The sequence below is a fragment of the Rutidosis leptorrhynchoides genome, chromosome 2 (genome assembly GCF_046630445.1).
Source record: "Rutidosis leptorrhynchoides isolate AG116_Rl617_1_P2 chromosome 2, CSIRO_AGI_Rlap_v1, whole genome shotgun sequence".
Lineage (NCBI taxonomy): Eukaryota > Viridiplantae > Streptophyta > Magnoliopsida > Asterales > Asteraceae > Rutidosis > Rutidosis leptorrhynchoides.
The window spans coordinates 711,677,599-711,690,176 of NC_092334.1; the positions used below are offsets into that span (position 1 = coordinate 711,677,599).

The 12,578-nt window shown below is 31.7% G+C and overlaps 1 protein-coding gene across 1 annotated transcript; it reads left to right on the forward strand.

Annotated features, from left to right (window-relative positions):
* Positions 1-2,276: 2,276 nt before the first annotated feature.
* On the forward strand, positions 2,277-4,265 carry LOC139894209 (small ribosomal subunit protein uS14z/uS14y/uS14x-like). Its single transcript, XM_071877422.1, has 3 exons — positions 2,277-2,427; positions 2,999-3,098; positions 3,952-4,265. Exons 1-3 carry the CDS (start codon positions 2,366-2,368, stop codon positions 3,958-3,960), a joined length of 171 nt encoding a protein of 56 aa, XP_071733523.1. The 5' UTR covers positions 2,277-2,365; the 3' UTR covers positions 3,961-4,265.
* Positions 4,266-12,578: the final 8,313 nt, after the last annotated feature.

Consider the following 12,578-nt stretch of genomic DNA (forward strand, 5'->3'; position numbering starts at 1 on the left):
TTGCATTTGTAGTTTGGTCAATTTTCTAGGGCTTAAGTCAATGTTAGTCCTAGGTTTGATTGATTTTTATATTTTTGTCATTTTGTTGTTGGGGTTATGGATATTCCCTGCCCATGTATTGTATTGGTTTTCTAAAAATCAATAAAAAAGCTTTTCGGTAAAAAAAAAAAATCTGTACAACATATCTTTTACATCAGCTAATGCTACCTTCATATTTGTTCGGACCTCATCAAATATTCATGGGTGGGTCATCTTATAGTCATCCAATTCGGTCATTACAATAATCTCCATTGTTGGTGTCTCAAGAGGAGTTACAGCATCTGTAACCTTGTCTTGTAATCTGTATACACCACAAATAGATGTAACTTAAATTCGGTTGGGAGCAAATCAAAAGGAATATAGTCTGACTGGTTTGGTGACACAATTTTTTTTTATCATGATATTTACTCTGATATGAAAGATGCAATCGGTTCAAGTTCTTGATCGGTGAAGATACGACAACCAAAGAGTTTGTTGCTGACTTAAGGCATACCTGTTATAAAAAATTGTCACAAATAATAAAGTTCTATACTATTAACATACAATGCAGATTTGTTTTAGATTATTTTAATGTATTTAAATTTATATTATTGATTTACATAATTAATCTTGCGAATACATTATCCTAAAATAATGTAAATTATCCGAAAATTGAATTTAAATTATATTTAACTCAATGTCAAGCTTATATCAAGTTTTCAGTTGCTTTGATATGTTCCGCTTATATCCTAAAATATTGTTCATGCTTATCTTCTTTAAGAATTAATCTCTTACGAATATATTATCTAAAAATACTGTATATTATCAATTAATCTCTTACGAATATATTATCTTAAAATCGAATTAAACTAAATCATATATAATATTCTTTCAAATTAAATAATATAATACCTAAACACCCGAATATCATTCAAATAATTGTTTAATTCCCATATATTATCCTAGAATAGAATATAGAATAATCATAATAAACGATTTAATCAAATAATTAAAAACTTTCAAAATCGTTTATTCAGGATAAGCAACTTAAGCAAATAACCCAAAACTAAAATGAATTAATTCGTAACCTAAAACTGATTTCAATAGGGTTTATTGATGATAACCAATTTAATCAAATAAAACAAAACTGAAATGAATTAATTCGTAATGATAAAAAGCATGAATAATTACACAATTTAATCAAATAATCAAAAATTAAAATGATAACGATGAGGTAAAATTAGGGTTCTAAAAGTACCTGATAATGGAATCGATTTGGGTATTAAAATTCAATCGAACTTGAGGAGATGAAACAATTTAATCGTTGGCGTAAAATTAGGGTTATTTTGAAATGTTTTGATAGAATGGAATATGAATCTACAATTGTTGAAAGAAAATCAAACCATACGTAGTTCTTATGCTTTTAGGTTATACAGATTGGATGTAGGTTTGAAGATGAAAACAATTTTCCAGAACCCCTAATTTTCGTTCCGTTCGCGGTTTTTTTTTTTTTTTTGAATGAGAGGAAATAGGTTTTAATTTGTGTGTGATCTCAAATGGTATGGAAATGGGAGCTGATACGTACACCACTTACTTTTTGACATACACCACCAAAATTTAATTTTGGACCATTTTACCCTTTCTCATAATTAATTTAGGGAAAAGGGCCTTGAGTTAGAAAGAGTAAAATAGTCAAAGATTGTAGTTTGGTGGTGTATGGCAAAAAACAAGTGGTGTACGGATCAACTCCCGATGGAAATAGATGGACGACCCCAATTTTTTTTTTTAGTATTATTCCGCCAAATGTTAATTAGAAGGATAATTTGGTCTTCAAATAATTATTCAAGGTGATTATGAGGTCATAATGTTAATTACAAAATATGGATGGTGTAGATTATGGATGTTAATGATAATGGAAGGCTGGAATTAGTGGTTTAAAATTTAGATGATCTATTATTGGTTTTGTTATTATAATAAATAAATAAATAATAAAAAATATAAAATATAAATAGATAGATAGATTGTTGTTTCTTCATCAATTAATCTTTAGATTGGACTGTTTCTATAATATAATCAGACACTCTTCTCATTTTATTATTAAAATTAAAAGATAAATGAAAACAGAACTAAAAAAAAAAAAAAAAAAAAAAAACCGTAAAAGTGAAAAGGAGTAGAAAAAGGGCCGAGCCATGTATATATTCACCACACAACTGGACTATCATTTTTAACTATTGGGCCTATGCGTAAGAGTAGTATAAAAGGCGTCACCCATCGTTATCATTCTCAAAAATTAGGGTTTTATATTTCTCATTTTTTAGCTCGGCGCCTCTGTAGGAAGCAGAAAAAAATGGGTCACTCAAACATCTGGAACTCGCACCCAAAACTGTACGGACCAGGTTCTCGTACCTGGTAAGATCGCTCATATTTGTTTTTCTTTAATTTGAAATATTTTTTTTAGTTACGTTACTTCACTCAGTTTTAGAATCATTATCTGCATCGCTTGATTCAAACATTCATGTTTCAGGCTTTTGTCTTAGTTACTTAGTCATTCAAATTAATGGATCAATGTAATTCGGGCTTGAACTTGTAAAGTCTGATGATTAATTGATTATTCAATCCAATAATAGAATTATCGAATTTGACTTGTTAAAGATTAATGCAATTCGAGTTTTAGTTGAAGTATTGACATGTTAAAGATTAAAGTAAGTTGAATATTTATAGATGAAAATGTTACAGAAGATAAAGATAAAAATTTTATTATTATATATATGAATGCACCTTTAATGTAGTTAGCTTGTAACAACATTACCACTATAGATTATCTGACAACATTTTAAAGAGGCTTGTGTTCAAAGGGTAACATAATATTTTTCTTAGGAAACTATGTAATTTGATTTTGGGATCTTAGATACCATCATGTAGTTGTATACAGTAGTTATAAGTGATTTCACTGATATGGTTTGTGATTATGTTATGCCAGCCGTGTGTGTGGCAACTCACATGGGCTGATCAGAAAGTACGGGCTTATGTGCTGCAGACAATGCTTCCACAGCAATGCGAAGGAAATTGGTTTCATTAAGGTTAGTATGATGTCTTTGGAATACTTTGCAAAAAAATTGAGTTATTGGCATTCTATTGTGGTCTCTCTACCAACGGATCTAGGGAAGGAGGACTTTTTCTTCCCTTGGTCGGGGAAACAACTTCCCTTTGTTAAAAGGTAGAGAATTGATTGTCTAGATCTCACCTCTTTGATACCTCACATTCCTAGAATTGGTTATTGTTGTTCTTGTCTAATGCATAGTCATTTGATTTATTGTGAACATGATTTCTAGAATAATTCCTTACACTATATACTCTATAATATAAGATCAATGTGTAGATTAACGTAGTGGTGAAATATATTCTAAAAAAATTTGGTTGGATAATTAAAAAGATGTGTACATAGAGTAACGTAGAGAAATACGATACTCTCTGTTTTAGTTATAACTAGTAAGGTCATATAAAAGAGGGCTTTAACGTATGTGTCATTTAGATTATCAAAGAAGAGAGTAGATTACATCAGGGTTCTCTCCACAAAGAGGTCATATACTTTCACTTTTGTTTCATTGTAGGCTATACACCCCATAAAATACTATTGTATGTCACAAACTTTCAAATTCAAATCATGTATAAATGTAAAAGAACTGTTCAACACGGCGGTACATTCTTTTCAAATGTGGTATTTTTTTCAATGAACCTGCAGGTAGGACATAAGTATTGCATTTTGTGCAATGTGTAAAAGAGGCTGTGGATGATTGAGATGCCCATTTTAATACATTAGTGGGGTGTCAAATTTGTTTATAGTGAATATTTTATGATTTTTTTTCCCTTAGTAAGTTAGTATACCTAATGTTCATGTTGAGGATCTAATTTTGGCTAAATTGTGCATGACAGTATCGTTGATTATTGATGGTTGGATCTTCAAAAGGTGCAATCTTCAAGGGGGAATGAATGTTTTATTTAGGAAAAACTGCTGGTGATGTTTGGGTAGAGGAAATATATTGTGTTTCAGTTTCTAATTAATGTTGTTTCAATTTCTATATAATGTTTGTGTAAACGAACAGACTCTCTGATGATTGAAATTGCACCTTGGTTATGGCTGGGATCTATTTTTAGGGGCTATAATTCAAAGGGAAAATTGTTTGAAAATGCATTTAACTTTATCAAATTCTTATTGTATGCATGTAACTTTCAAAACTTCTATCGTATGCATTCAACTTTTAAATATGTACATCAGGTAATAAGATACTAAAGTTAATTATTTGACGAAGTTGGTCCTTCAACATATGACGACTGGTTGACTGATAGTTATCTCTGTTACAATTAAACCGTTTTCACCTCATCTTCAAACTCATTGAATCAATCATAAGTTGTAAAAACTTAAAAATGAACATCTTCATCATTGAATTAAAATGAAATTCAACACATTTGTCTAATCTAAAGTTTTATTCATTCATTTACAAAATCCATTTACAAAATCAAACATCATTCTATGAAATTAAAATTAATTCAAAAATGAACATTTATCCATTCTAACAGATTTGAAAAAATTCACCATCATACTTCACTAAACCATATACCCTTCACTTCAATGAAACAAATAGCCCAAACAAATAGCCCGTAACTTTCATCACCACCACTACTCGTTACCAGATTTGGTGTTTTAGTTCGCCGTCGCCGGAAAGATCAAACAACGGAACAGTTCGCTGGAGTAGTGGAAGGGGAAAACGAAGCCGTCACTGGAAAAACTAAAACCGTCAACGGAGCTTTCTTTCTTTCTTTTTTTAGTTCGTCGTCACCGGAAAAACTAAAGCCGTCATCGGAGCTTTCTTTGTTCCGGATTTAGTGTCGGATTTACTACACAAATGTTCATGTTTTTCAATGTTTCTTAAATTAAAGGTTTCTGGCTGTTATTCATCTGTTTAATCCCTTCTTTTAAGGGTTTTCAGTGAAGGCGTTTCGTGCTCGAAAATTGTATTATACAAATGAGGTTTCGATTTTAACTATAATTGTTATAATTTGTTTTATCAATTTGGGGATTAAAGGTTTTAAGATTGAATGCTTTATCTGGTTTTATCATGTGTGTTGTACATGGTGAAGTGTCTTTTGTTGAATATCAACCTCCCACTTGACTACAACTTAGTGAGATTGAGTTTGAAACAAGTAAACTTACTACTGTAGACAAGAATCTATCTATAGTTAATATTAAAATACTATAATAATGACATCATAAATAGTTATTTTCCTTCATTGAAAAAAATTAAAAAGAAAATAGAAAAAAATCTAACGCACTAAGATGACATCATAAATCAATTTAATTTACAATTAAAATTTAATCTTTACAATTAATTATGATTAAGATATAAATTAACAAAAGATGCAGCCTTTATTCCTTTTGTAATTTACGGAGTATTTGTTTTTTATATGGTAAATAAAATTACCACCGTGCTTCGCAATATATTCGCTAAATCAAAAAGCATATACGGATACAAATCGCCATCCTTAAAATATTCCTTTTTTCCAAATCAAATTAAAACCCTATAAAACTCAAACGAATTGCACGCCTTTACTAACTCTCTTTTACAAAGAATTCAAATTTATCTCATCAAAAAATAGTTTCATTTATCTTCTACACCATCTTTTGATGGATCTTTTCATCTACTCTAAGCTTCATCACAAGTCTTTTCAAGTGAATCAATCTTTTGATTAAAGAGTTTATCAATTAGATTATCTCTGTTTAATTCTTGGTTATGAGTTTATGGCTCATACCATTTATTGGTTCATGATATTTTTGAATTTGGATAAATGTATTCATCATAGAATTTTTTTTTTTTTTTAGTTTTTTTACTTTATCTTTATTTATTGAATGCATACCACATGTTCGATAAAATGACAGTAATGAATTTGATTTTTGTTAGCATGAGTTGCTCTTCGTAAGGTTATGAATCCAGAATATAGATGACATCATAAATAGTAATTTTCCTTCATTGAAAAAAATCAAAAAGAAGATAAAAAAAAAATCTAACCTACTTGGATGACATCATAAATTAATTTATTTGCAATTAATATTTAATATTTCTAATTAATTATGATTAAGATATAAATTAACAAAAGATGCAGCTTTTATTCCCTTTATAATTAACGGAGTATTTGTTTTTTTATACGGTAAATAAAATTACCCCCGTGCTCTGCAATATATTCGCTAAATCAAAAAGCATATACAGATACAAATCGCCGTCCTTAAAATATCTCCTTTTTCCCAATAAACAAATGAACAAATGTACAAATTTTAAAGCATATTGTACAACTTTCATATAATAATTATATTTAATGTTTAAAACATTTCGAAAGGCATTTGTTATTAGTAATAATTATTATTAAAAATATAAATACTCAATTTTAAGCAATTTTTAAGCAAACCTTATTGTTATTATTAATTACTATTATTATAATTATATAATTATTATTTGAATATTAATATTCTCTTTACAGGATTAATTACGTTAAATATGTATGTGAAAATACATGTCTCTATATGTTTGTAAAAATAACGACAAGTTTCTTAGTCAGAATCCGTAGTTTTACGGGTCATTAAACTAAACGACTTTAGCATTTACCTTCACTTAATTCCTAAAACATATCTTTCGTTTAACCAAACCCGTAGTTCCACAGGTCATTTCCTTAGTTGGATATATTAGAGATTTCTTATGAATACCCAATTGCAGTTACGGGTGTTGTTGGATTCTTTGGCTCTGGCGAGCCTCCATTTGTTGCTATAAGGGCAGATATGGATGCTATGTAAGTTTTATTTAGATCTAAAAGAATAGTTAAATGAATTTGTAAGATAGTTGAGGTTGATTCCTTTGAGATTTATTTCACTTTTTGTTTGTTGATAACCGACTTAAATTTTAAATTTTTTACCACATATTAGTTGAGGATTAGTTGAGGTTGCAGGTTCTGATATGGATGCTCTTACTACAGATTAGTTGAGGTTCCAAGTCTTACAAACACTGTTAGGAACCGTAGAAATTTCGGGCACCACAAGCTCAACACCATCCTTGTCACGTTGTGTCGAATCAATCACAAAAGCAGCCGTATCTTGAGCAACATCCTGAACCGGTTCTGTTTCTACACCATTTGCACCAAGAACATCATTCAAAACAACTCCAGTTCTAACATTCCCGTTCGCGAGAAGTCCAAAACCTTTCGAATCTGATTGTATATCATTTAAATGATTCGGATACGTAGCTGAGCTAGTTGACTGCCCATCGAACCAACGATCAATTTGGCCTGATTCAGTCAAATTGTCACGGACATCATTATCACCAAGCCACATGGGAGAATGCCGAGGGATCTCTCGTTACCTCAAATTCAGATCATAGTTTGAAGCCGATTCGAATCGTAAAGCTCCACTTCAAACAACTCGTGAATGTGTTTAACACATTTGGATTCAACAAAAACGTAGAACGGGCCGATATTCCCTAAAATTGTTGTAGCTTTCGAAACATGAATCACCTCGACCAAATGACCAGCGACTTTTAAATGTTCTCAACCGAAACATATTTCGCCGGAATTACCCCCAAGTTCAAGCCAGACAAACTGAGAGAAGTAATCTGCCCTTGATTCAAAAGAGGATATCATGACCAACCCAAAATTAGCAGGAGACGCTACAAGCACCTTAACTAGAGACTCCTCATCAGGGTATACGATGATACACCTGAACACGCCTAATTTTCGAGCCTAAGAAATAAGTACCTTTCGATCCAATAAAACATGCAGCAGCTTGTCCTCTAAAAACGGAGTTTTGTCGACCAAAAGACCACTAAATCATAGACTCTCAACCACACTCGTGTTTGGAGGATAAAAAAATACGAGAACGACCTCTGTTCGAAGAGGAAGGGCGTCCAAAAGTACGAGCAGATTAACCATGCCTTGATGGCCACCTAAATAAGATGCGTTTCCAAAACAGAGATTAACCATTAGTGAATTGACGGAAGTAAGCGCAGAAGAATAAGAAGTGTAGGTTACAAAGGCGTATTTGCGAAATGGTCAAACTTTAACACAAAGGGCGCACTGATTCGAATGCACTTCATAACATACATTCGTCGGATTCCTTCTCCAATCTACCAACAAAGATAGTGTTGTCACGATCCATCAACGGAAAAGAGGTAGGTAGAACTTTTGGCGCGGCATCTCCAACGTTGCCGACAACACCGTCATCAACAGAATGCAACATATCCAAGTACGATGCAGGGTTTTGGTTGATAGGGATGATTGGGGGTATAGGATGCGGGAAAAAAGATTCCATCAGAGGAAAAGAGGAAGGTGTAGTGGTGGAGGATGGTGGTTTTGTTAGAATACAGCAAACACGACAAGTTATCATTTTGGGTAACTTGACTTTTAGGATCAGAAGTCAAACTTCATCATCTTCCAAAATAGAAGGTCACAAGTGTCCATTTGGTACAGCACACAACGGATCTAATCTGCTACCACCAACAGCCTCTTTCCTTTTATGATTAAGGGGTTCCAAAAGTGATATTAGATCCAAACCTCAATTAGAAATAGTTGTTGTATTTTTTATGTATAAGAATGCTTCAATAGCAATTGTAAAAACAAAAAATTCAGATTTTATCAATTCAAGTTCTTATCAAACTGATGAATACAAATCATATTACAACCTTTAATTATCTTAAATAACATGGAACACTTGATAGGGAGGCATGGTTATGGCATAGGAGATTGGGTCACCCTTTTGCCGGATACTTACATGCTTTATTTCCTAACATTTTTTCATCCAATGTTAATTTAAATTGTGAAACTTGTATTTTGGCATAAATCCACCGAAGTACTTTTAAACCTAATAATACGAGAAAAAATGTACCTTTTGCTCTAATTCATTAGGATGTATGGGGTCCTGCACCGGTTATTGGGGGAGAAATTTCCGGTATTTTGTCTTATTTATTGATGACCATTCACGCATGAACTGGATTTATATTTTAGCTCACAAATCCGAAGTGTTTGAAAATTTTCTCCACTTTTATAAAATGGTACAAACTCAATTTAACAAAAACATACAAATCTTAAGATCCGATAATGGGGGTGAGTTTGTCAATACTTCAATAAAACATTTTTGTGAAGAAAAAGGGATTATTCACCAAACATCTTGTGCTCATACTCCAGAAAAATGGAGTAGTCGAACGAAAAAATCGACTACTCTTAGAAATGACAAGAGCCTTATTAATTGAATCCAAAGTTCCGAAGAGTTTTTGGCCTGAAGCTCTTGCTTCCGCTACCTATCTTATCAACCGTTTACTCATTAAAATTTTGGGCACAAACTCTTTCCCAATTCTATACCCTTCCGACTTCATTTAGCATTGAACCTCGAATATTTGGGTGCTCGGTCTTTGTACATATTCCAAAATATGAGCGCACCAAACTTGATCCATGTGCGGAATAATGTGTCATGGTTGGCTATGGAATAAACCAAAAAGGATATCAGTGTTATAGTCCCAAAATGCGTCATGTTTTTACTGCAATGAACTGTGACTTTGTCGAAACCGAATATTTTTATGATACCCAACTCACGAGTGAGGGGGGAGAAAGAGTATAATGACACTCTAAGTTGGATACAATGGACACCTAAACCTGACAATATCCAAATACCGATATCAAATCCCAAAAATATCCAAATACTGACACCAAATCCGGACAATATCCAAACATCCACACTAAATCCCGAGACACTAAATACTACAACACAAGACTCTGAACCTGTAGTGACCCGAACTTTTCCATGTTTATATATATTAAATGAAATTGATATTTACATGATTAAGTGTTTCCAACATGTTAAGCAATCAAACTTGTTAAGACTTGATTAATTGAAATAGGTTTTATATAGACAATTGACCACCCAAGTTGACCGGCGATTCACGAACGTTAAAACTTGTAAAAATTATATGATGACATACATATGGATATATATATATATAGTTATCATGATATTATGATAAGTATGTACCTCATTAAGTATTTTAACTATGAGTTATATACATAAAAATGAGACTATTGAATTAAGATACTTGAAAACGGTATATGTAACGACATTTAACTGTATATATATCATATTAAGATATATTAATACATCATTATATCATAATAATGTAATAATTTAACATCTCTTTAGATATAATAAACAATGTGTTAACAACATTTAACAAGATCGTTAACTTAAAGGTTTCAAAACAACGTTTTCATGTAACGACTAACGATGACTTAACGACTCAGTTAAAATGTATATACATGTAGTGTTTTAATATGTATTCATACACTTTTGAAAGACTTCAAGACACTTATCAAAGTACTTCTACTTAACGAAAATGCTTACAATTACATCCTCATTCATTTTCATCAACAATTCTACTCGTATGCACTTGTATTCGTACTCGTACAATACCCAGCTTTTAAATGTATTTACTATTGGTTTATACACTCCAATTATCAGCTCTTAGCAGCCCATGTGAGTCACCTAACCATGTGAGAACCATCATTTGGCACCTAGCATGAATGATTACACAAAATTACAAACTAATGGAGCCTATATGGAGACTCCATTTTCACGTGAATGAACACACACATATACACTTTCATTTTGCAACTTACATGCATCAAACTACTCTCTCTCAAGTGTTCTTCCATTTTTATAAGTGTTATTCATCATCTTCATCAAAATCTAGCTTAGTCTAGTTCATAAATCCATACATAAACCAAGTTATAAAACAACTACTCAAGAACACACCAACAACACTTCCAAGTTTGCTAGCTTACTTCCAATCTTGCAAATCCACTTTGAGTGATCATCCAACCTCAAGAAATCTTTCTTATTTATAATAAGATATCTTTCTAATACAAGGTAATACTCATATTCAAACTTTGATTCAATTTCTATAACTATAACAATCTTATTTCGAGTGGAAATCTTACTTGAACTTGTTTTCGTGTCATGATTTTGCTTCAAGAACTTTCAAGCTATCCAAGGATCCTTTGAAGCTAGATCTATTTTTCACATTTCCAGTAGGTTTATCCACAAAACCTAATGTAGTAATGATGCTCATAACATCAATCGATTCATATATATAAAACTACCTTATTCGAAGGTTTAAATTTGTAATCACTAGAACATAGTTTAGTTAATTCTAAACTTGTTCGCAAACAAAAGTTAATCCTTCTAACTTGACTTTTAAAATCAACTAAACACATGTTCTATATCTATATTATATGCTTATTTAATGATTTAAAACCTGAAAACACGAAAAACACCGTAAAACCGGATATACGCCGTCGTAGTAACACCGCGGGCTGTTTTGGGTTAGTTAATTAAAAACTATGATAAACTTTAATTTAAAAGTTGTTCTTCTGAGAAAACGATTTTTCTTATGAACATGAAATATATCCAAAAATCATGGTTAAACTCAAAGTGGAAGTATGTTTTCCAAAATGGTCATCTAGACGTCGTTCTTTCAACTGAAATGACTACCTTTACAAAAATGACTTGTAACCTGTATTTCCGACTATAAACTTATACTTTTTCTGTTTAGATTCATAAACTTAAGTTCAATATGAAACCATAGCAACTTGAATCACTCAAAACGGATTTAAAACGAAGAAGTTATGGGTAAAACAAGATTGGATAATTTTGCTTGTTGTAGCTACGTGAAATTTGTAACAAATCTATACAAATCATATCCTAGCTAACTTATATTGTATTATACATGTATTCTAATATATTATGTAATCTTGGGATACCATAGACACGTATGCAAATGTTTTGACATATCATATCGACGCATGTACATACATTATTTGAAACAACCATAGACACTCTATATGCAGTAATGATTGAGTTAGCTATACAGGGTTGAGGTTGATTCCAAAAATATATATACTTTGAGTTGTGATCTAGCCTGAGACGTGTATACACTGGGTCGTGGATTGATTTAATATATTATATATCAATTTATTTCTGTACATCTAACTGTGGACAACTAGTTGTAGGTTAATAACGAGGACAGCTGACTTAATAAACTTAAAACATTAAAACGTATTAAAAATGTTGTAATTATATTTTGAACATACTTTGATATATATGTACATATTTGTTATAGGTTCGTGAATCTACCAGTGGCCAAGTCTTACTTCCCGACGAAGTAAAAATCTGTGAAAGTGAGTTATAGTCCCACTTTTAAAATCTAATATTTTTGGGATGAGAATACATGCAGCTTTCTAAATGTTTTACAAAATAGACACAAGTACGCGAAACTACATTCTATGGTTGGATTATTAAACCGAATATTGCCCCTTCAAGTCTGGTAGCCTAAGAATTAGGGAAATGACCCCTAATTGACGCGAATCCTAAAGATAGATCTATGGGCCTAACAAACCCCATTCTGGAATTTGGAATGCTTTAATACTTCGATTTATATGGTGATTGCGATTGCCAATTTATGACATACTTGCGAGTA

What these genes read in the sequence shown, in the direction of transcription:
- LOC139894209 (XM_071877422.1), top strand. Translation starts at nt 2,366, where the DNA reads ATGGGTCACTCAAACATCTGGAACTCGCACCCAAAACTGTACGGACCA. An exon ending in GGACCAGGTTCTCGTACCTG is followed by an intron (nt 2,428 to 2,998) that starts GTAAGATCGCTC and finishes ATGTTATGCCAG; the next exon opens with CCGTGTGTGTGGCAACTCAC.